At 36.0% G+C, this 26,657-nt stretch overlaps 1 protein-coding gene across 4 annotated transcripts in view; it reads right to left on the minus strand.

Moving 5' to 3' along the window:
• SMARCA1 (SNF2 related chromatin remodeling ATPase 1) overlaps positions 1–26,657 on the minus strand; it is a 69,026-nt gene that overhangs the window by 21,552 nt on the left and 20,817 nt on the right. For 2 of the 4 annotated variants that reach the window (XM_082680810.1, XM_082680812.1), the window contains exons 11-19: positions 25,437–25,663; positions 24,210–24,331; positions 21,398–21,433; positions 20,326–20,478; positions 17,916–18,048; positions 17,186–17,334; positions 14,896–15,015; positions 7,517–7,627; positions 7,142–7,255 (exon numbers count right to left, since the gene is read on the minus strand). In XM_082680810.1, coding sequence (XP_082536936.1) covers positions 7,142–7,255; positions 7,517–7,627; positions 14,896–15,015; positions 17,186–17,334; positions 17,916–18,048; positions 20,326–20,478; positions 21,398–21,433; positions 24,210–24,331; positions 25,437–25,663 — 1,165 coding nt within the window. The remainder of the gene's footprint in view (positions 1–7,141; positions 7,256–7,516; positions 7,628–14,895; positions 15,016–17,185; positions 17,335–17,915; positions 18,049–20,325; positions 20,479–21,397; positions 21,434–24,209; positions 24,332–25,436; positions 25,664–26,657) is intronic. The other 2 variants (XM_082680811.1, XM_082680813.1) reach the window with 1 other exon arrangement.

Consider the following 26,657-nt stretch of genomic DNA (forward strand, 5'->3'; position numbering starts at 1 on the left):
AAAAGAAGGTGTAAATTAAAAATGAAATGTAGTCCAGTGATATGCATGATTTAAAATCACTTTTTTCAATAGCTAAATTCCACTTTTAAATCACAGGCACACCAGCAATTCCACTCCTAACATATCTATACAAAGACTTTTAGGAGAATGTTTATAGCAGCTTTACTCACAAGAGCCAAAACCCAGAAAGCAGTCCAGATGTCCATCAACAAGAGACTGGATAAGCAAACTGTGGTATATCCTTACAATGGAATAGTACTCGGCAATAAAAAGGAATGCACCATTGATAATGGGACAACATAGATGAATCTCAAAAACACTATGCTAAGTGAAAGAAGCCTTACACATAATATATGATTCCATTTATGTGAAACTCTGGAACAAAAAAACTAATCTACAGATGAAAATAATATCAGAACAGTGGTTGTGTCTGGGGAATGAATATGAGGATTGACTGGGAAGGGGCACTTTCTATATCTTTATAGGGGCTTCAGTTATATAGGCGTATGCATTTGTCAAAATTCACCAAATGGCACACAAGATTTATATATTTCAATGTATATAACTTTTATCTTAAAAAGAATCAAATAAATATTGAACTCTGGCTAATGATATACATGTTGAAGTGTTTCCGGGTGAAATATACTTATGTCTGCAACTTTGAAATTCATAAAGAAATAAGAAGGATATCCATTTGATAGAAAGCTGGAGAAATGGACAAATAGGTGATAAAGCAAATACAGTAAAATGTAAATTGGAAAATATATGTGGTGTGTATATGGGTGTTTACTGTATAATTATTTTGACATTTTTCTGTTTGGAAATTTTTCATAATAAAATGTTGAAAAAAATTACAGACATAGCTTTAAAAGTTTAACAGACCCCTTCAGTTGCTGGTGAAATTACTTTGGCCATAAATTTTAACTTTCATTGAGGAAAACCTCTTTAATCTTAAGATATTTCTCTACCAAAATGCTTCAAACTTTCCATACCTGACAAACCATACTTTAACAAAATATTTCACAAACATCTAATTTTATGACAGAAAATGGATAATATACCCACACAAAATGAACTTTTTATTCTATGTAGATATCTTCAATACTAAAAATTTTCCACCTGAACTTTAATAAAGGCAAAATCAGAATATTATAACATACCATTAGATTTTAGGATCGACTGCCCATATTTTTAATACAGCAAAACTTTAGAATGACTTCATCAATGTTACATTTACAATTTTATTTTTCTTTTAATTTTTTAAAATTCTTCTGCGGTATGCGGGCCTGTCACTGTTGTGGCCTCTCCCGTTGCGGAGCACAGGCTCCGGACGCGCAGGCTCAGCGGCCATGGCTCATGGGCCCAGCCGCTCCGCGGCACATGGGATCTTCCCGGACCAGGGCACGAACCCGTGTCCCCTGCATCGGCAGGCGGACTCTCAACCACTGCACCACCAGGGAAGCCCACATTTACAATTTTAGTTCTAAAAATTACTCAAACAACTGCTAAAATTTTTAGAATTAGAAATGACTCGTAATTCCTAAATTCCTGTATCTCTTCCTACAAATAATCTCCTTCTTAATATTTATTATTTTTAAAAGGTATTCATTTTTTACCTCATGAGGTTTTATCGACATTTAGCTTCCTAGAGTGATTTCAAAGTGCTATAAAAGAATTAAGTAGACGAATTATAGGCCAATAGTACTAAACAGATACCTAGATGGTATCTCAAGTACTCATACTGTATATATTACTGATGACCCCCAGGAACACTTAATATACAAGAAGTTATCTTTCAAGGAAACAACTCAATTATTATTTGGATTTCTAGTCAGATAGTAAGGAATTTCTGATTAAGAGTTATGTTCCATGGAAAAGTGAAAAACTTTTTGGGGGGCCTTGCTTCTTAGGAGCTTCAGCAAACATTTCATAGAAATATGGAATACTGAATTAAATGTGACAACACACAAAATAAAAGTAGTAACCTGAAATCAGCTCACTGTATTTTAATTCTACCACAACAAAACAGGTGGCCCACAATGACACATTACGGAAACTCACAAAGATTATAGAACTTCCTGCATTTGTCAAATGTTTATATCCCCTCCCAAAGAATTTTTATTGAAGATATATATTAGAATGTCCTACAGCTTTCTTCAGCTTCTAATATGGCAAAACTCTTTCACTCCATGTCTTAGACTCAACGGGACTTTTGGATACTCCGGATTTTTAAACTTCTGCAATTGAAATATCAATTCAGTCACCTTCTTCCAATGGAAGGGTTTTAGTGAGCAAGTGATTAAAAGCATTAAGTAACTCCTTTAAGTCACAAGAGCAATGAAGCTTCTGAATACGTCTAACCTGCAACAAGGTCAGAGCTTAGACAGCAGGGAAAATTGGCACATAATGCACAGCTATCTACCAAGTGGTTAGGACAAAACAAACAACTACTTCTCTCAGCCTCAAATAAAACAGAACTCTTTAATTCCAGATCTTATTATCAGGAATACTGCTGTGACCTTGTTGTGCTGAGTATTGAGGGGAAAAAACAAAACAGAAAATAAAAATGCAAATAAGCAGGCCCTGAAGAAAAATGCTGTTTACCAACTGCTTCAAGCCTACTGAGCCCTTCACTAACCACACTCCAAGTCACTACATAATGTGACAGTGGGGACTCAAAATGGACAAAATGGAACCATGCACCACAATGCCCCCAGCTTCAGACAAAACCTCCCTCCCCTGAGCTAACAATCATTTAAGCAGAAAGAGGGAAAGGAGTCCCTTTTTGAGAACCTAACTACGTAGAGAATATCAGGAAACTCCACTACAGCAGTCCTGTTCATCTGAGAACAAACTATTGTTCCATTCATATTGTGGCTTGGGTTAGTTTTCTGGCGGTTTAGTAGGGGGGAAAAAAAATCAATGCTAGGAATCCTTGAGAAGATATGCCCAACACTTATCAATATCATATCGTCCTTTATAGGAAGCTTTTGCAAGTGATTAACATGCCATGCTCATCTGTCTATACAGTCAGCCCTCCGTATCCGCGGGTTCTGCATCTGTGGATTCAAGCAACCTCAGATCAAAAACATTTGAGGAAAAAATTGCAGAAAGTTCCAAAAAGCAAAACTTAAATCTGCTGCATGCTGGCAACTATTTACATAGGATTCACATTGTATTTATACCTATTTACATAGCAATCACATTGTATTAGGTATTATAAGTAATATAGAGATGATGTAAAATATATGGGCGAATTTGCATAGGTTACATGCAAATACTACGCCATCTTATATGAGACTTGAGCATTCACGGATCGTGGTATCTTTGTGGGCTTCTGGAACCAATGTCCCGCAGATACCAAGGGACAACTGTACTCAAACACAAGACCCACCCAATTAAAGCACCCACCTTAGCTCAGGTCTGTAGCCCCTGGTAAAGAATGGAAGAGACAAGGTTCAGAAAGAACCAACATCCAGAATGTATTCTTCTTTGTCTTGTAAATCCCCAGCTAAGTAGGCATACAGAGGATCAAGGCAAGTCTTAAGACAGTACAAAGGCAATCCAGGATGGGGCTGAGGAGAGCCTGGGGCTAGGAGTGGAGTGGTAGGGGGTCGATTCTTCTTCCACCCCCACTGCCACCACCACACTCCCAGCCACCACCATCTTTGCATCTTCACACTGCAGCAGCCTCCTGGCTGGTTTCCCTGGAGAAACTCACCATTCTCTGTGTTGCAACCAGAGTGATTTTTTTTTTTTTTTTTTGCGGTACGCAGGCCTCTCACTGTTGCGGCCTCTCCCATTGCGGAGCACAGGCTCCGGACGCGCAGGCTCAGCAGCCATGGTTCACGGGCCCAGCCGCTCCGCGGCATGTGGGATCTTCCCGGACCAGGGCACGAACCCGCGTCCCCTGCATCGGCAGGCGGACTCTCAACCATTGCGCCACCAGGGAAGCCCAGCCAGAGTGATTTTTAAAAATGTAAGTCTGATCATATTCTACCTCTTATAAGTGGCTTGACCTTGAGCAAATTACTCAGGGCAAATTACTCAACCTCTGTATGCCTCAGTTTCCCCACCTGTAAAATGGGTATGTAGTTCCAGGGCTCTTCTGAGAATACTGAGCTAATCATTTCTCAACAACTAAGAAGAGTAAGCAACACAAGTAAGGACTAAATAACTATCTGCTGTTATTATTCCATCACCCACCTACCCCTTTGCCTTAAAAACATCTCAAAGGCTTTCTTTGCTCTGAAGTTCAACCTAATTAATATGACCTATAATTAATGTTCAATGCTCCACTTGATCCAACTCAACCAACTCACCAGTTTCATCTCAAGTCATTCTCCTTCTCACCACTCCCTAGCAACACTGGCCTTCTTTCAATTTCTGAAGGGGCAATCCTCCTTCCTACCACAACACCTTTGTACCTGTGGCTCCCCCACCTGAATGCTTCTGTCCCACACTTCACTTGGCTAATTCCTGTGCATCTCTCTGATCTCAACTTAAATGGTGGTCCTTAGGGACCACCTCCCTGATCTCCCACTCCACACTAGATACCCACGTTATGATCCCTCGTAGCACCCTTTGTAAGTACTGAAAACAAGTAACGTCACTACGCTGTGCTTTCAGCTTAATGTCTGTCTCCTCCATTAGAACGTGAGTACTGTGCACTGAGGAACCCCCACTGTCTTATTCGTCAGTTTATCCTCAGACCTTGACATAGGACCTGGCATAGGGGAGCACTCGATAAATATGTATTAAATGAAAAACAGTCCTCCTTTCACTCACACTCCCTCTCCAGTCACTTCTCTCCGGGAGGTGAGGAACAGAAAACAGTAAGGTGCCACAGCATGGATGCCGTGCCATCTCCCCTCTGCTCACTCATCCCTTTCCTCTCTTCTTGCACCTTCCTCCTTCCTATCACCCTTCGCAGCTGTCCCTTCATTCCTCCCTCTTCTAAGGTTTCCTCTCTCCTCCATCTCCTTCCAGCTGGCCACCACCCAACTGTCATGTAAGACCCTGACCCTTAACCACAAACCGCCTGTAATGAAAGGCACTATCTACATTAAAACCAGAGCTGTGGCGAGAATGTGGTGGGCACTGTATTATCACAGGGAACAGAATTTCAGTATCTCCAAAGAAGGAGCATAAACAGTTATATTAGCAGAGGTGATTTTTTTATTGCTGCTACTTGACTACCACTTGGCTCACCTCCCAAACAACATGTCAAACCACTGTAAACACAGTCCTTATTTAGGGCTGCAGAAAGAAGCAGAGTTATGTCAGATGCAGAAATAGCCCAGAATGTCTGAGTGGAAAGAGCATAGCATTTGAATGCTCAGAACCTGTGTTTGAGACCAGCACCCTTGGCAACTCTGTTAGCTACCTGACCTTGAACAAGTCATTTAACCTCACTGAACTTGTTTCCTCACCTATTATATAGAGGTGATAATAACACCTATCTCGCAGGGTTTCTAAGAAATCAAATGAAGTATGTGGTAAAACATTTATTCAATTATAAGATGCTCTACACAGATATTTGGTTGATTACTGGGGTCTAACATTTCAATCTAATTCTCCTTTAAGTCTCACTAATAATAGTCAATAAAAGTTAACAGAAAATAATGATCTAAACCTAAAATGTTTAATAATTCTTAGTGGGATCATGTATATATTTGTTTACCTCGTGAAATCTTATTCACTACTTTATTAATTTTACTATTTTTATTTTACATTTTAAACCTATAACTTGCCTGTTTCTTCTACCATATCGCTGTTTTCACTTTCTTTGAAACTGGTTTTATGCCTGATCCGATGTTCAACCATGATTCCTGTACTCTTCTACAACTTCCTAAGAAGGATTTTATCCAGTCCTGTTGGTTAAATACATTCAAATTTAATCATATTTCCCTAACCAGATTATAACTAACCACTTTATATATTTTTATACTTATATTCACCCTAACTTTCTTGTTCCTATTTATATATATTTCCACTTATATTCACCTTAAGTTTCTTGTCCCTATTTATATATATCTAAACTTTGGTACATAAATAGCAAGCAAAACTTTTTTGCTCTATTTCAAATGACAGTGCTCCCACTTTGGACAAATAGTAGAAACACTCTAGAGATTCATTCAGTTCCAAAATATTTTTTTAACATCTTTATTAGAGTATAACTGCTTTACAATAGTGTGTCAGTTTCTAACAAAGTGAGTTTGTTATACATATACATATGTCCCCATATCTCTTCCCTCAGTTCGAAAATATTAACTAACTAAATATCTTATATATATATGGAGCTTTTCTAGGCATATTACAGTTACTAATCAAAGTAACTGGTCACAGTTCCACTTGTGATAAAAGTTCACAAAATAAATTTTAAAACACAGCTTCCAATTCATAAAACATAAATCTTCATAAAATTATAACAGTGTTAATACTTTTATAATTTTGTTCATACTATTGACTATTATTTGGTCATCCCTTTCCACTCACTAGGAAGCCAATTTCAACATACAGAAATAACCTGGTATGCTTAATCTCTCAATGTGATAGCTGTAAGTATGACAGACATTATATTTCACTCACTACAAACGGGTTCTTATCTACCTATATAAGTAAGAAATTTGAATTCCAAAAGATCATTTTTAAGTTCCATAATTCATTATCGTGTTTATCATTATTTTAACACCTAAGTGATCACAATCTACTAACCACCAACAGGGCTTCTATCAATCTACGAGCAATAAACACAAAAATACTATTTCTTGGTCATTTTGAGGAAAATAATCAGACATTTCCTATCATCTATTATACATTCACTTCTATTTAAACACATACCTATTGTTTATTCTACATATTCTTCAAGCACCTGAATACGAGAATTATTAAAATGGTATTACTATTTTGAAATATTGGATAATTCTCCACTAATCTCATTTAGTGATGATCTTACTGGTGATTGGGTAGCTTGATGCTTTGCTTCTAGTTAAACCCCCTCTTTGGTTTTAAAAACACCACTATTTTGACTTACTCTTAAGTTCTCTCACATTAAAATGGAACACTTTCTAGTCTAGCTTGATACATTATATTAGCTTAAAAGATTGTATTATGCTAATCCAAAAAACTGAAAAATTACCTTATAGCCTATGGTCTTCCTATAATAAAGAATTTCCTTTTCGAGGAGCTCAAATAAGCGTGGTGGGAAAAACTGAAAATCCTGAATATTTGGCTGTTTTGGAGGTCGTGGAGCCTGCGGGGGAGAAAATGCATTACATATATATTTGTTTTCAGTACATGAAGTGAACACACTTATCTTTTATTATTTCTTTTATATATAGAAAAATAAATACAATGGAATCCATTTATATGGCTGGAGCATATCAAGTACTTTTCTGTATTGTTATATTTTAGGGACTAAGATTTAGCACTAATATAAGTAAATCTGAATCAGAGACCACGTTACGAGACAATTCTACTGTAGGACATAAAACCTGGCCTCATACTGCTTTACCTTTGGAATCTTTGGCTCACTAACACGTAAAGCCTCTCTGAAGTAGGCATCCACCGCATAGTTGGCTTTGCGTTCTCGTTTGGGAGGTTCAATCCATTCCACCATTCCAAGCTATACACGAAAACAAGAATGAGGAGTTTAATAATTCCAAATTTTTTTATAAATATCAAGCACATCAAGGTTGTAGAAGTGCGAGAAAACCAAAGCCATTAGGAAGAATCAAAACTTGCTTTGTAAAACTCTAATTGGAAAAGATACATGCACCCCAAAAGAATCTGAAAAAGAAGTAACTAAATCACTTTGCTGTACACTTGAAACTAACACAATATTGTAAATCAACTATACTTCAATTAAAAAAAAACTTGCTTTATAAGTCAGTTATACATCCCAACTTCCAAAACCTCATACTGTATACCAAGTTTAGGTGCAAGTGCAAGGATGGTTTTCTTTTTTTTTTTAAAGAAGTTTGAAACTTAGCTCTTGCTTAGTGATTGAGAAGAATTTGCATAATCTGGTTAATATTTTATGTCAAAATAAATAAATAGCGTCTAATATAGGAGGAAGACTAATATTGATTCTGGTAACTGTGTTAAGTGTATGAATTAGAAAATAGCTGAAAGGCATAAATAATAAATATCAACATGACAGCCACATATCCCTTCAAATCAAGAGAAATTTTAAAATAAGACCTCTTGGTAAGGTAGCTGTGGGAAAAGCCAGTGGAATCAGAAAGACCTGAATTTGAAACCAGGTTCTGCCACTTTACCAACTGTATAACTCTGAAGAAATTATTTTCTCCATCTGTAAAATGGGAATAATAATAATACCTACTCTGAGGATTAAATGTGACCATATATGTGAAAGCATTAGGTAAACTGCCAAGAGTTAAATGTAAGTTATTATTAAATATCCAAAGTGGTGTGAACAATGATTTGGTAGCCTTACAAAACTTTACCCCAATATCAGCTGGAAAATGCAATTTAAAAGTCAATATACAAAAGTGACAATATAAAGTTCTGAGTCTGTAGGTATGCTTTTCTAGTTCAGATATTTTTCTTGATTTCACAGTGCCTAGCCTACTACTTTTACACAAAAGAGGCCATTAATCTATTGGGCTGGCTAAAAGTTTTGTTTGGTTTTTTCTGTAAGATGGCTCTAGTAGCACTTACTTGTCTTTAACTTCATTGGAAATAATTCTGTTAGATTGTATGTGACAGCTGTCATATCAGCATGCATTTAAAAAAAAAGACTTATCAAAATTGGTGAATTTTTGTGTAGCCATTTTAACATTGAAGATGGAAGAAAAAAGCAACATTTCCAGCATATTATACGTTATTTTTCAAGAAAGGTAGAAACGCAAAAAAAAAAAAAAAAGATTTGTGCAGTGTATGGAGAAGGTGCTGTGACTGATCGAACGTGTCAAAAGTGGTTTGCGAAGTTTCATGCTGGAGATTTCTCACTGGACGATGCTCCACAGTCAGGTAGACCAGTTGGAGTTGATAGCGATCAAATCGAGTTATTGAGAACAATCAACAGTATACCATGCGGGAGGTAGCCAACATACTCAAAATATCCAAATCAAGCACTGAAAATATTTGCACTAGGTTGGTTATGTGAATCGCTTTGATGTTTGAGTTCCACATAAGTTAAGCGAAAAAAACCTTCTTGACCATATTTCCGCTCTACTTAAACATAATGAAAATGTTCCATTTTAAAACAAATTGTGACGGGTGATGAAAAGTGGGTACTGTACAGTAATGTGGAATGGAAGAGATCGTGGGGCAAGTGAAATGAACCACCACCAACCACACCAAAGGTCAGTCTTCATCCAAAGAAGGTGATGTTGTGTATATGGTGGGATTGGAAGGGAGTCCTCTGTTATGAGCTCCTTCTGGAAATCCAAATGATTAATTCCAACAAGTACTGCTCCCAATTAGACCAACTGAAAGCAGCACTCGATGATTAGTCAACAGAAAATGCATAATCTTCCATCAGGGTAACACAAGACCGCATGTTTCTTTGAGGACCAGGCAAAAACTGTTACAGCTTGGCTGGGAAGTTCTGATTCATCTGCCGTATTCAGCAGACATTGCACCTTCAGATTTCCAATTATTTTGGTCTTTACAAAATTCTCTTAATGGAAAAAAATTTCAATTCCCTGGAAGACTGTAGAAGGAACCTCGAACTCAAAAAGATAAAAAGTTTTGGGAAGATGGAATTATGAAGTTGCCTGAAAAATGCCAGAAGGTAGTGAAACAACAGGGTGAATACGTTGTTCAATGAAGTTCTTGGTGAAAATGAAAAATGTGTCTTTTATTTTTACTTAAAAACCGAAGGCACTTTTTGGCCAATCCAATACAATTAATGGTCCCACTCTATTTGACCTCATCTACAGGCTGAGTTCTAACCTTGTTATCACATTTTAAGAGTGGAAGATAAACTAAGATGACTAGAATGGTTAGAAATCATAAACTCTGTGTCTAGAGAAGTAAAGACTAAAGACAAAATGGTGGCATCCACATATGGAAAAGTCTATCAGATAGAAAAAAATGTTCTTTGTTGATCTATAAGATTAAAACCAACATGGAAAGGCACAAGAAAGTAGATTGCTACTCAATATAATTTAACAAATATGTCTTAAGTACCTATTTGCAAGTGTCAAGGATACAAAAGTGAATAAAACAATCTCTTCCACCAAGGAGCTTATAAGCCAAATAAGAAGTATTTTGAGGTACTTCCCTGGTGGCACAGTGGATAAGACTCTGTGCTCCCAATGCAGGGGCCCAGGTTCAATCCCTGGTCAGGGAACTATATCCCACATGCATGCTGCAACTAAGAGTTTGCATGCCACAACTAAGAGTTTTTTGCATGCTACAACTAAGAAGCCCACCTGCCTCAACTAAGGAGCCCACGTGCCACAACTAAGGTGCCCGCCTGCCTCATCTAAGGAGCCTGTGTGCCACAACTAAGACCCGGTGCAACCAAATAAATAAATATTTTTTAAAAAATAGAAGTATTCTGAGAACCAGAGAATATAACACAGTGAAATGAAATATCCTGAATAAGAATCCCAACAATACCGAGTTCAACCAGAGGTTGGATGGGGGGAAGAAAAAAAAACAGAGGCTAGATAACTGTCCTAGATGTTATCGATGGGATTTCTTAATCACAAACAAGGTTAGACTAAATGTCTCTTTTACCTCTAAAAGTTCACGAGATGGATAATGTGAGTTATGTAACATGATGAGTTTTGTTTTGTTTTTCCCCTCAGATGGGTTAATGTGAGATGACAGTAATAGAAAAGATTTTTTTTTTTTTTTTGCGGTACGCGGGCCTCTCACTGTTGCGGCCTCTCCCATTGCAGAGCACAGGCTCCGGACGCACAAGCTCAGCAGCCATGGCTCACGGGCCTAGCCGCTCCGCGGCATGCGGGATCTTCCCAGACCAGGGCACGAACTCATGTTCCCTGCATCGGCAGGCAGACTCTCAACCACTGCGCCACCAGGGAAGCCCGAAAAGATATTTTTTAATAACCAATATTTATTTGTCTCGATTGGGATGAAAAATCAATAATAACTTAACTTTCTAAAAGTAATGTATTTGGCCATTTAACCTATACTTGTTTGAAGGTTTAGATATTCAAATGTGAAATAAGTATTAAAGGCCAATTCCTGGATTTTCAAAAACAGAATAAATCATGCTAAATTAGTTTGTTTTAGATAAGACTACATTAATACAAACTTATTCAGGTTAATTTATTCAGAATCAATTTCAGTCATTATGACTTAATTCACCAGGTATGGTTATAAACTAATGCAACTGGTTCGATAAATCTTATATAAAAATCTACCTCACTGTGCAATTTCCATATGTATGAACAACATTCTTGCAGGTTTTCAATTCTCTTCAAAGGACAGTATGAACTTATTTTATGAACCTATCTAGAAAATATGGAAAGACATAATAAAAATATAATTTCAACTCAGAATATTCAGAAAAAAATCTGATTTAGTCAGTCAATTATAAAAGTCATCATAATTGTTATCATCAAAATTTCTTTATATCTGTACATCATTATTTTGCTAGAATTAGAAACACAGGAAAACTTGTTATATTAGAAATGGACAAATATTTTACTAAGCCTAATTTTCCTCTAAGAAAGTAGGTAGGAAGCACCACTGATATTTAGACTTTTCACTGTTACTTTATAAAACACTTATAATAACAATAAGCCCAAGGGAATAATTGTAAAATTAATAAAATTCATATCACATAATGAGATCTAAAAAGCATATTAGGAAGGCAGTTTGCACTCTGTGTATGCAGGCTGTCACCTCCATCTCCTCAGAGTAAGCCATAAGTAGTCTGAATTAAGGTTATAGATAGAATAACCACATAGATTTTGGTCAAGATACTAAAAACTAACCAGAAATAATGACAGCAACAAAGCATTATCAACATACTAGTTGCAATGCAAATTAAAATGGCTCACCTCTGATTTTTCAGTAAAATCAATACCTAAGAATAAGCTTTTTTATTTTAAAAAATTCATTCTGTCAGTTAAAAAATTTAACAGCTTTATAGAACAATTTGAGTAACAAAATAAAAATGATAGAATTGTATTATAACTCAAAAAATAACTCTCCTTGAGTCCATGTTGATATAAATAAAAGAGTACATAAATAAATGGGGAGAAGGGACAGCTCTTCCTTACAGAAAAATCCCAATTAATAAATGTAGATGGAATGAAGGAAATACAAAATTACCGTTAAGTAAACACCACAATAACTATTGCAGGCAAACTCCACCAAGAGATGCTAAAACCAGTGGGCAAAAATTTGAGGCGTATCTCCCCCCACCAAGATACTTATCAATTACAAAGGGAAAAATGGGAACTCTACAGTGGAAAAAGCCAGCAGACATCACCTCAACAACGTGACTAAGGTTACTGTCCCCAGTAACATGACATAGTGATGTCATATGTTCCCTGGTATGATGTACTGAGAAAGACGTAACATCCCTTCCAACACATTCTTGCTAAAAATGCATAATGTCAATCAAATCATGAAAAAAATGTCGAACAACCCCAAAGTGAGATTCAAACTACAAGACAACTGAACAATACTCTTCAAGAGTCATGAAAAACAAAGAAAGACTGAGAACTATCACAGATTAGAAGAGACCAAGGAGACACAGCAACAAAATGCAATGTGGGTCAAGAGAATGAGAAGACAAGCCACAGACTGGGAGAAATTGTTTGCAAAAGACATATCTGATAAGAGACTATTATCCAAAATATACAAAGAACTCTTAAAACTCAACAATAAGAAAACAACCATTCTGATTTTTAAATGGGCGAAAGATCTGAGGAGACACTTCCCCGATGAAATATACAGATGGCAAATAAGCAAATGAAAAGATGCTCCCCATCATATGTCATGAGTGAAATGCAAACTAAAACAAAGACATACTACTACACACCTACTAAAATGGCAAAAATCCAGAACACTGTCAACACCAAATGCTGGTGAGAATGTGGCGCAAACAGGAACTCTCATTCACTGCCCACGGGAATGTAAAATAGTATGGCCACTTTGGAACACAGGCTGGCAGTTTCTTACAAAATTAAACATACTCTTACCATACAATCCAACAATCGTGCTCCTTGGGATTTACCCAAAGGAGTTGAAAATCTATGTCCACACAAAAACCTGTACATAAATGTTTATGGCAGCTGTATTCATAATTATCAAAACTTGGAAGCAACCAAGATGTCCTTCAGTAGATAAATGCATAAATAAGCTGTAGTACCTCCAGAAAATGGAATATAACTCAACACTACAAAGAAATGAGCTATCAAGCCATGAAAAGACATGAAGGAACTTTAAATGCATATTACCAAGTGAAAGAAGCCAATTGGAAAAGGCTACATACTGTATGATTCCAACTATATAATATTCTGGAAAGGGCAAGACTATGGAGAAAGTGCAAAGATCAGTTGTTGCTAGGGGTTGACGGAGGGTGGGATTAACAGGCAGCACACAGAGGGTTTTTAGGGCAGTGAAACTATTCTGGATATCATAATGGTGGATACCAGTCATTTATACATTTATCCAAACCCACAGACTGTACAACACCAAAAGTGAATCCTAATGTAAACGATGGACTTTGAATGATAATGATGTCAGTGTAGGTTCGACTGGTGTGGGATGTTGACAGTGGAGGAAGCTGTTGGAGGGAGGCAGATGGAATATGGGAAGTCTTTGTATTTTCCACTTGATTTTGCTGTGAACCTAAAACTGCTCTTAAAAATAAAACTCTGTTTTTAAAAACTGCAATGTGGGATCCTGGATTATAAACCCTGGAACAGGGAGAGGACATTAGGGGGAAAACATGTTAATTTCCTGGACTTGATCACTGTAATATGATTAAGTAAATTGTTAACATTAGGGGAAGCTGAGTGAAGGATATATGTGAACTCTTTACTAGTTTTTGCAATAAAGTCTGAAGTCATTTGAAAATTAAAAGTTTTTAAAATTACAGCCATAATTTCAGTTTAAACAGACAAAATAAATAAAATTCCCATTTCTTCAAGAGACCTTTGTTGTCCATGAAGTATATTACAAGGCATTCTTTTATAAATGAGACCACCTGTAACAAAGTCCTTCTGGCATTTAAGTAACTATATGTTAACAATAATATTATTACTAATATAATTAATACTAAGTGCTACATATTTTGTTCTAATTACTCTATAATGTAATTACTCCAATCTCCATTTCATAGGTGAAAAAACTGATTATCCAAAGTCACTTAATTATGGTTACCAAAGGGGAAAGGAGGGGAAGGATAAATTAGGAGTTTGGGATTAACATATACACACTACTACATATAAAATAGATAACCAACAAAGACCTACTGTACAGCACAGGGAACTATACTCAATATTTTGTAATAACCTATAAGGGAAAAGAATCTGAAAATAATACATGTATGTATAACTGAATCGCTTTGCTGTATACCTAAAAGTAACACAACATTGTAAATCAACTATACTTCAATAAAAAAAAATTTAAGTCAATTAGTGATCGAGCTGTGATTTCAGCTTTAGAATCCAGGAACTCAACCACATCCTATACTGCTTCTCAAAAACAAAAGTGGTGGTAGTGGTAGTAGCAGCAACAGCAAAAATGATGTTGATGGTGGTGGTAATAATAATAATAATAAACCAGCCCTTAGATAAGATCATTTTGACATACATCACTTTCACGCTGTAGCACAGTATTGTGATAGGTAAGTGCCAGTGTTTTGTTAAATATATAATTGTTACGGGAAGAAATGCTAATTTGAGAATCTAATGGTTGAGGGTAAAAAGTTACCTTCTGTTTTTCTCTATAATCTTCTCCTTCAAACTTGTACAAACTTTGTTCAGTGTCCATTCTAAAATTTCTCAGAGAAGACTCTCCCATTTTCTGCAAGCGTTCATTCATCTCTGCAGTCTAAAGTTGAAGGCATTGAAATTAGAAAATTATCACTGAATTACTTGTAAAAATCTGTGGATTTTCTATCTTTTTAAAAGTCAGGTTTTGATATGAAATATGCAGTCTGTTAATTTACAAGGTAATAATGCAATGTTAACATCAAACTTGAATATAAATTTAATTTGCCCCAAGTATTTTAAATACTTAAATGGCTCTTAAGTGTTCTCACTTAGGCTTTCTTTAAAATCTTTTGTCATTGAAAATGTAGCCATATTATAATTTCTGCTGCATAATTTTAATGGGACACATGGCTAATGCTAAAACAAAGGCAAACTTGGATTAAACAACACATTTGCACGCTAACATAAAACACAGGAACACAAGATTGTTCAAATTCCAACATATGGCTTCAGATACGTGAAAAGGTACTAAATATCACTAATCGTCAGGGAAATGCAAATCAAAGCTACAATGAGATATCACCTCACACTTGTTAGAATGGCCATCATCAAAAAGTCTACAAATAATAAATGCTGGAGAGGATGTGGAGAAAAGGGAACCCTCCTACACTGTTGGTGGGAATGTAAATTGGTTAAGGAAATGTAGAAAACAGTATGGAGGTTTCTCAAAAAATTAAAAATAGAGTTACCATATGATCCAGCAATTCCAAATTCCACTCCTGGGAATTTATTTGAAGGAAATGAAGACACTAACTTGAAAAGATACCTACCTGCACCCCCATGTTCGTTACAGCACTATTTACAATAGCCAAGACATGGAAACAACCTAAGCGTCCATCGATGGATGAATGGATAAAGAAAATGTGGTGTAAACGTATACAATGGAACATTACTCAGCCATTAAAGAGAAGGAAATCCTGCCATTTGAGACAATGTGGATGGACCTTGAGGCTATTATGCTAAATGAAATAAGTCAGACAGAGAAAGAAAAATACCATATGATCTCACTGATATGTGGAATCTAAAAAAAAAGAAAACCTAACTCATAGACCCAGAGAACAGATTGGCTGGTTGCCAGAGGTGGGGGGTGGGAGGTCAGTTATAAAATAAATAAGTGCTGGGGCTATAATATAAATGTATGGAGGTATAGCCTCAGAAACAAAAAATAGTCTGAAAAGTAAATTCGACCAATTTACAGGAAATACAGTACATAAGTGAACATGGGAAAATACTCCGTGGGGATGGAATCAGCAAAATCTAGACTGTGAGCAACTCAAAAGGCAAACAATCCAGTTTCTTCACCAAATAAATTACAAGGGAAATAATACATAAATGGAGGGAGAACCTACAGATTAAAAAGGATACATATGACATATCAACCAATGACAATGTATAGACCTTATATGCATTCTGATTTTTAAAAAAGTTTTAAAAAAGCTTAGCTACTTCTGAGATAATTGGAAATTTGAATTATAACTGGATTTTTGCTGTTAAAGAATTATTGGGGTTTTTCAGGTGGGACAATGCCATCATGGTTATGTTTTTAAAGAGTTCTTATATTTTAGAAATACATAGTGAAATATTTACAGCTGAAATGATATGGCTGAGATTGAACTGGGGCTGTGAATGGGGCAGGACTGGTTGATGAACTGGGGCTGTGAATGGGGGAGGACTGGTTGATGGTTGTTGGAAACAGGTGATAAGTACATGGGGGTTCATTACACTATTCTGTCTACTTTTGCTTATGTTTGAAATTATCCATAATAATTTGTGAAAAAAGGTAAATTCAACACAAAATTGCAATATTCTGAAACAAATTATTATACTTTAACAAATAATGCTTTAATATTTTACAAAATGTTCACAAAAGTTTCAGTTAACACAATGTATCAGTAGATAATTTCTAATCCCATGCAAAAAAGTCACAAAAATGCAGTCCTGATACAAGTGATTAAACACAACATTTTTGGGGCTTTTAAGTAGAGTAAATACCAATATTATAAGCATGAGATATAAGGTCACTCAATTTTAAACTCCGGTTCCTACTCTTCTCACCCAAAATTAAACTAAAAAAAAAACCCTAAATTATCCCTGGATATAAATCTACAAATTCTTAGAACATGAGTCATTTGAAACATGCATTTGAAACAACACACTACAATAATCATGCTGAAATAAACTGATGTTAAAGCAATCCATCATGAAAACAAAATGCCATTTTAACTAACCTTCTTTTCCCCTCTTTCCAGAAGAGTTGTAATGTCTTCATCTGTCAGCTCACTTTCTTTAGAAGCAAAAACATGGGTGGCTCCATGACGTATCATTTGTAACATTTCCTCTTTTGCCATCTTGTTAGACTGTTGGTCAATAAGTCTTCCTGATAATAAAAATAAAAGTTGTATATATGCAATGATATTCCAGAGAAAGCATAGCATATTAGTTCTAATCAGAAACTACTACATTTAAACATAAGTAAAACTTTAGTGAGCTTTAAAGTAATTTTTTAAAAGAACAACCCTGCAAGTTTTTCTTCTACCATACCTTCTATTTCAATATGAATTTCCTTCTATAAAATTCAGTTAAAACATAGGACAGAAACATTTTTTCATGTTCAAACTTCATTTCTCAGATCAAATTGTTCTGTATGAAAAGGCACCCTCTAATACATGTTCTAAAATTTTTAAACCAAACATTTTATCTGCTAAATAATACCAAGTACTTCAAAAGACATGCCACTGACATTCAGCTATAAGCTAGTGATGTTCAAGTACCTACTCCATATACTGAATGCCAGGTTTCAAAATAGGCAGATTTAAATTAGCATTTTTTTTAATTTGACTTTTTTCTTTTACTAAGTTTGCAGATTTTGGTCAACTTTCATTAAAAGTAATCTCCTCTGAAGAAAATTGCACGTGTTTTTCAAAAAGAACACCTAATTCAGTTTACACGTATAAATACCTTGTTGTATGACAATTGAGTCAAGTCTCAGTTTTATCTCAGCTCTTTCAACAATCCTTTCTTCAACGGTGTTGTCGGTGATGAGACGAAATACACGTACTGGCTTCTTCTGACCGATACGATGTGCCCGATCCTAGTAGAAAAAAATCCTAATATAAGACATTGGGCATTCTGGATAAAATGTATGGTATAGCAAGCTTATGCTATAAAATTCTGAAAATAAAAATTAGTTCCTGATCTCTCTAGACCTGCCATTTTTGAAACGAGGGTAAAGAATATTAAGAATATCTAGAGACCCCTGGGAACACAGAAATCTGCAAATATTCTGCCGTACCATTAATGGAAATTTCCAGAAGGACAACAGACAAAACCCCTTTAAGATGAGGACTAAAGAGAGCTGAAAGCTTCTGGATTAAGTTACTAAGTAACTTTAAGCCATTAAATACAAACATCTTCCACACTAGCAAGGAGTTTTTTAAGTGAGGGGCAAATTAGTTAATAAGGGCTGCTTTGGTGGCAAAAGTCAGCTTTCTCTCATCAGCAAGCAGTTCTTTGTTTACTGAGGCAATTCAGGGATCTGTAATAAAGGGTCATAAAAATTAATGGGCTATTAATACCCTTACTGTATGGTCTTGAACTGGTCCTATGGTTTACAGTTGGTAAAGGTGTGACAGGTGGCAAGTTCTGATAACATATAAACAGCTAGGGGGAGTGTTTTTGTTTTTGTTTTAAACATCTTCATTGGAGTATAATTGCTTTACAATGGTGTGTTAGTTTCTGCTTTATAACAAAGTGAATCAGTTATACATATGTCCCCATATCTCTTCCCTCTTGTGTCTCTCTCCCTCCCACCCTCCCTATCCCACCCCTCTAGATGGTCACAAAGCACCGAGCTGAGCTCCCTGTGCTATGCGGCTGCTTCCCACTAGCTATCTATTTTACGTTTGGTAGTGTATATATGTCCATGCCACTCTCTCACTTCGTCCCAGCTTCCCCTTCCCCTTCCCCGTATCCTCAAGTCCATTCTCTAGTAGGTCTGTGTCTTTATTCCCATCTTGCCCCTAGGTTCTTCATGACCTTTTTTTTTTTTTTTTTTTTTTTTTAGCAGTCACTATGGAGAACAGTATGGAGGTTCCTTAAAAAACTAAAAAGAGAACTACCATACGACCCAGCAATCCCACTACTGGGCATATACCCTGAGGAAACCATAATTCAAAGAGTCATGTACCACAATGTTCATTGCAGGGGGAGTGTTTTTAAAACACAAGAAGCTGCCAGGGCAAACAGGTGAAGGGAGGAGGCTGGTCGAGAAAAAAAAATCAAAGAAACAGGGTTCAAAACAGCCCTTGTACTAAATATAAAAACACTAGAGCCAGTAACAGTTTCAACACAGCACACTGAGAGAGAATGCAACACCCCTACACATATTTACATTTCAAACTCAAATCGGTAAATCGTGAAAGATCAGCTATCCTCTAACACTTTTAAGGAAATAAAGTGTCACCAGTAAGTTTTCCAGTTCAGTAACACTGTAACTTACTGGGGCTTACTCCAACTTAGTCACATCAAACATGCAGTTTGGTACCTAAAGCAGTAACAATTATGCCAAAGCATGTGGATTTTAAAATGTCCCGATGGTCAATATTTTCAATTCTCTATTATAAAAGAAAAGGGACGACTTCTAAGCTCTGCCTCATTGGCATATGACTTTAATCATTTCCAAAGACAGTCAGTTGTCCCATAAATTCCTGGGATTTTGAATGCATAGCTATGTTTTATCTTTTTACCTCTGAAATTATATATAATCTCAAAACTTGAGTCACAGTGACTCAAGTTGTAGCTCTAGTTCAATAAATGATACCATGATGAAAGGTAAGAAAAGCTCCCTGAATCTTTTTTAAACATAAGAGTAGTTTCTGATGGTGTCCTTAGGTAGCAAATGTTTTCCTGGAATATATTCCTTTGTTACCTTTTTACCTTCTTGCCCCAATTGTTTTATAACAGAAATTAAAACCCTATCTCTCCCAATTTCAGTGCTAAGGATTTTAATATATTTAGTTGTTAAGGAAATTAATACTGAAAGACTAATTTTTAAACCCTTTTCATTAAAACATATGTATGTGCCCTCTTCAATATTTAGGAGTGGGAAAAAATGACATTTCTGTTTCATGATAAAAGCCAAAATCAACACACAAATGCTATAGTTGGGCTTGGGGTGTATTTGTTTTTGTTTTGTTTGTTTTTTGCAATTAGCACAGCAACTTTGTTTTCCAGAAAAATCTATTTTAACATCTACAAAATCCCCCAAAGATTGTTGTTACCATTTTATCATAAATTACCTTTGTGCTGTATAAATAACAATAGTTTTCCGAGCTAAGGTAAATTTCTGATACCATTAAAGATTACTAACCATAGCTTGTAGATCAACCTGTGGATTCCAGTCTGAGTCATATAGTATAACCACATCAGCACTTGCCAAGTTAATTCCAAGACCTCCAGCCCTGGTACTCAGCATAAAGATGAATTTGCTACTATTAGGAACATTAAAGGCCTCTATTGCTTCCTTTATTTAATTGACAGGAGATGGAAGAAAAAGAGAGAAAAATCAAATTATATTACCAGAGTCCTTAAGAAAGAAATAAACATTTTAACATGCATGCTCAAAACCCCACTTTGTAATATTCTTCCATCTTCAAAAATATTTAAGCATCTATCTATAAACTGTACTATGTGTACAGTAAAAAGTGTATTACATAACGTTCCTAACCTTTAGAAGCTTACCTCAATAAAAAGAACAATCACAAAGACAAATTTAACTAAGCAATTAATCAATCATTTAAATTATTTTAAAATAATAATAGTGAAAATGTTTTAATTGAGTGGGAGCTAAAATATATCTAGGGGGTAAAATGTCAGATATCTCAACTTCATTCCCATTAATTTATGAAGAATTAATAAAGAAGGTATAGAAGACCAACCAAGAGAGATAAAAGTTTAGAAATGGGAATGAGAGCAACAGATAGAGGGGAAGGTAAGTAGATTTATTTCCATATGGTGAAAAGGAGCAAACAGGGAAGTAATGAGGAAAATCAGGAAGGTAATCCAGGGATATTCAGTGAAGAGTCTTAAAAATTAATAGGATGTTAATATCCTTGCTATATAAAGATCTCATACAAATTAATTAGAAAGAAACACTAAGACCGCAATAGAAAAATGAGAAAAAAAAGGACAGTACACAAAAGAACAAGTACGAATGGCTAATAAACACAAGAATAATGTTCAATCTCACTAGTAATCAAATAAATGCAAATTAAAACAACATAATACCATTTTTTAAAGATTAAAAAAATGATATACTCAATGTTGACGAGGGGGCGGTGAGACGGGCACTCTCATACATTGCTGCTGGGAGTGTAAATTGGTACAACCTTTCTGGAAAGCAATTTGGCAATATGCATCAAGAGTCTTAAAAGTGTTCATACCCTTTGACCCAGTAATTCCACTTCTAGGAATTTATCCTAAGGAAATAATCAGAGATGGGCACAAAGATTTATGTATAAGGACTTTTACTTAAGCATTATTTATAATAGTGAAAAATTGGAAACAACCTGAATGATCAACAATAGGGGGATAAATTATTTATTGTATGTCCACAGGATGAAATATCACACTAAAATTATTTTTACAATGATATTTTTTACTGATATAGGAAAGTACAATATAATGTTGAGTAAAAAGTATCAGGATACTGAACTTCATATGTAGTGTATAGAGTATAATATTAATTATTTATATATTATATATGCATAAAAATATTGGCCAGAAATACTTTTCTTCTCAAGATTTCCTTGGCAATCATATATTACTTTCATAATCGCAAAATACAGGAAGTTCTATTTTTAAGGAATGGAATGGCATGGTCAAAAGTTGCAGACAGAGAAGGTGACTCTGCCGCAGTCCATACAGCATGTAGAGGGGGCAGTACAGAAAGCAGCATGGTGTAGTGAGAGGCAATTTGGTGTAGAGGAAATAGCAAAAACCTGGGCGTGAATCATAACTCTACCATTTATTACACATGTGGTTCTCAGCAAGCATTTAACCTCTCCGAGACACAGTTTCAAGTGGAGAAAATTATGCCAATACTTTACTGGGCTGCTGGGAGAATTCAGCTGGAACTCTAAGTTGCCTAGCTCATAGTCGTTGCTTGACAAATGTTAGTTCCTTTCCCCATAAAAGTGAGGAGCTAGCTGAATTTAGCTGTAGCAATGGAGAAAGGGCAAATCCAGCTGCTACTGAGAAAGAATTGCTTATTAACAGCTCGCAAACAAATCGAGTAAGGAATTAAAGGTAGTCTTCCCCTTCTTACTAGGAAAATAGATGAAATGCTTGTCTGAACAACAACATAATGGGAAGGCAGGACATTTCCAAAACAAAACAAACAGCTCTCACTTTGCTATATCTTTTTTGTTTTAAAGATTTTTTTTTTGATGTGGACCGTTTTTAAAGTCTTCATTGAATTTGTTACAATATTGCTTCTATTTTATGTTTTGGATTTTTGGCTGCAAGGCATGTGGGATCTTAGCTCCCTAGCCAGGGATCGAACCCGCACCCCCTGCACTGGAAGGCAGAGTCTCAACCACTGGACCGCCAGAGAAGTCCCTCACTTTGCTATATCTAAAGTCAAAGCATGTGATTCAAAGTCTCTGAAAGGAGAACATTATTTAACATTTTAAGAAACCAGATAATTGGAGCATAATTAGGTAAAGTCCACATTATTCATGAGCAGAGAGATTAGACAGAAATGCAAATTGGCTATTTGAGATCAGAAAGCACCTACTCTTCTGCCTTAGTATCATCTTCATTCCGGGAAGAAGGGCCATCTTGAATGGTACTATGCTTAATGTGGATTTGGAGAAATCCATTCCCAGGAATAAATCAGCGAAAGCCCAATAAAGATTCAAGTTACCATTTCAGAGAGGGTAAAAGACTAAAGAGCAGGGAACAGCATAAGCTTTGAAACGTCCTCATTTATAAATATTACCACAACTGTTTTCCCACAGTGTGTAGCAGGGAAACCCTTAATGTGAAAAGGGCCTGTGCTCCTGCTGTGGACACTATCGTACACTATGCCAGGTTTCACTAAGGAGGCACACAAGGGACAGAGTGCCCACTGCAGCTATGGAAGGAGAGGGACACAGGCTGAGAGTCTTTGTGGCCTGAGAAGGGGTCCTAGACCTCAGAGGTGAAAAGGCCTGTGTGCACTTTCATGACCTGTGGGCTATACTGCACTACATAGTACAAAAACTCTGTTCATACATATTATATGCAGTGATCCTCACAACACTGTCAGGAAAACAGAAGCCTAAGCATTAATATTACCCTTATAATAAAGAGTCAAAGATACTGAGGCTCAGAGGATTAAATAGCTTGCACGCATAGTGGTGGAGTTGGTGTTAAGTTCAGGTCTTCTGAAACCAAGTTCAATGCATTTTCCACTATACCATGAACTCAGGATCTCTGCCCAGAGCATGAGTATAGACTTAAAACAGAGGCCAAAGACAGAGCCCTGAAGGATCACAGAAAAGAGAAGATAAATTAGCAAAGCCCTCTCCCTCAAAAAAAAAAAAGTGCTTTAAAGGGCTTAAAATACATTAGACCCCTGACATTCATGAGAAGTCATCTAAAAATCTTCAAGAATTTCCAAATTACAGAAAACTAGTGGGTGCTAGGCAGGCTTCCTCATTAGCTAAGTGACTCATTCCTGCACACCAACCTTTTAGTACTCCAAAATCCAAGTGCATGATAAGCTCCTACACCTATGTTGTCCCATTTCAGTTGTACAAAATTTCTGTAAGACTGAGATCATTCCCTTTACAAATTACTGTCTCATGAGTCTATGGTTGCTCATAAATTGAAACAATCTCAACTGTTAAGCTCCATGAATGGCGAGGCTCTAATGTAGGAGGCAAATCAAGAAAAGAAAATGACACAGAATCAGGGGTCAAAGAGTAAACTGAGAAACAAGTAGTCAAAAGGCCAGAGACAGCAGTGATTAGAGGAGGTAAGGATGTAATAGATAACTTAGGATGTCTTTGAAAACCTTGGAAAGAAAGATTTTTAAAGAGCCAGTGTAATGGAAGTCCAGCTAAAGATCTCAAAGAGAGAGAGATGGTAGTGAGAAATTCAATGCACCTAGCTAAAGAAAAGGCCAAAGTTCAAAACTACCTAATGATGAAAAACGTGGCTTAATTGAACTCTGATTTTTCAAGTCTTGTTTTATTTTCTCTTCCTCACCTCTCTTTCTTCATGTGGGGTTTGTCCATCCAGTCGACAATACTCGTAACCACGCCACATACAATAATCCTCCAAAATGTCCAGCAAGCGAGTCATCTGGCTAAAAATGAGAACCCTTGAACCTAAAACATTTCACCAAAAAAAGCAAGTGGTTCATCTTGTGTAAAACTAACTTGAAAGTTACAAAAATAAAAGTAAACATCATTTGCAATATAAATATATAGCACATGAACACTCCACTAACCACACACACACACACACACACACCTTCAAGGGATACTATACATAAGTATGCATTTGTTGAGTTACACATTTTTAAGGTCTTCAAAATCCTCCACACATATTGAGATGATTTAAAATCTTCCCTTACTAGAAATAGAGACACAGATGTAGAGAACAAATGTCCGGACACCAAGAGGGAGGAAGTGGTGGGTTGAATTGGGAGATTGAGATTGACATATATACACTAATATGTATAAAACAGATAACTAATAAGAACCTTCTGTATAAAAAATAAATAAAATAAAATTTAAATGATAAAAAAATAAATTTTAAAAATAATAAATAAATAAAATAAAATCTGCCTTTACTCCATCCTGAGGATGTTTCTAGTCTCTCATCCTCAGTAGATACACCCCCATGCTGCTTCCAAGCTTCTCTTCCTAACATACAAGTCTGATCACATCACTGTCCACAGCCAAATGTTCTATGACCACCCCACCACCTTCAAAATAGTCCAAACTCCTTAAATCATAGTGTAAAAGGCCTTTTGTAATGGCCCCATCCATCTTCCCAGACTCATCCACTGCCACTCTACCCAAATACCACAAGCTCTACATTCCCTTCCTTCACACCTCTGCTTCACTGAAGATGTGGAACACCCTTCCCTTCCTTTTTCTCATGGTTTACTCCTACACATTCTCCCGTGCTCACCTCAAACATCATCTTTGTGAAGACTTCCCCAACTCCCAATCTCTCAGCATATCACAGCACTATCACAGTGACCTGCAACTATTCCTCCTCACTGTACTGTGAGCATCTACAAGGCAAGGACTGTTGTCTTGTGCATCTTTGTACACCCAGCCCATAGGACAATTCCTGACAAACAGTAAATACTCAACAATGTGTGCTGAACAAGTGAATGAATGAATGACAAATGATTATGCAAAATGTTATTCATATACAATATTAAGTTACTTCACATTAATTTGAAGATTTGTAACTCACCCTGTTCCTTGAGTTTGGCCAACAGTTTATCAAGAACTACCATTTTACCACTGTTGCTAACAATGTGCTCATCAGTGGTATACGGTGGACCAGGTTCAGCACCATCAAACAGGTAAGGGTGATTACAACACTTTCGAAGCTGCATCAGAATGTTTAAGAGCCGCATCTTGTCCATTTTGCCAGCAGAGTTTAGAACATCAATATCTTTCATCAGGATTTTTGTATACCTAAAATTTTAAACTATAATTAATCATCAACTATTATAAAGGCTTAATGCCATCAAGAAATGTCCCCTTGGAAAAAAAATAATGTCCCTTTGGTGATCTGCTTAGATTCCTATTTAAAGAAAAACAAAAAGATTTGATTTGAGACTAAATTTGATCAGCAAAACCAAAAAATAGTGACGATCTGAATATTTTAACTTGTATGTTGCCTATAAACCTATTTCCTCCTGCTTTATCCATTGCTAAAAATTGCCATCAGCTGATAACAATTCAGACAACTACATCTGATAATTATTAATATTTAATAACTACAATATTTGCTGAAAGTTGGTATCTGGCTTTTACTTGTTTGAGTTAAAAACAATTGCAATTTCTTATACCTGTCTTCATAGGTCATTTTTTTCTGATCCTATAAACATTTTTATTGTCTTTTCTAGACCTTCACCCAGGAGAAAACAGACCTACATATCCACCTGGACAGTAATAATATTTAATTATAACGACGGCCAACTTGTACTGAGTGCAAGTGCCAGGTATATGAATCATCTTGTTAAATCTTTACAACTCCAAGGTAAGTACTAGGGTCACTGCCATTTTACAGATGGAAATTCAGGCAGCTAAAAGAAGTGAAACAATTTATTCAGAGCCACAGAAAGGGACAAAGCGAGGGTTTGATCTTAACGTCTGAGTCCAGAGAAATATACTCTTTACCACTCCTCTATACTGGCTTCAATAATAGAGAAGTCACTGTATATTATAAATTATCTAATTTTATTTATATAAGCAACACTTTGCTTCTCTTAGTAGCATTATTACATTACTAACATGTTTAATTTTATGTTTAAATTTATGATTCCTTGTGACTCCTCTTGTCAATTTCCTGCTCTGCTTGTATTTATCAATACAAGCTTGCTTTTTTCATTGATGGAAAAAGCAAGAATAACTAGCAAATGTGCCGGTGACATTATCCCCTTTAACCCTAACATCCTTATAAGCT

The sequence above is a fragment of the Grampus griseus genome, assembly GCF_964374135.1.
Source record: "Grampus griseus genome assembly, chromosome: X".
Taxonomy (NCBI): Eukaryota; Metazoa; Chordata; class Mammalia; order Artiodactyla; family Delphinidae; genus Grampus; species Grampus griseus.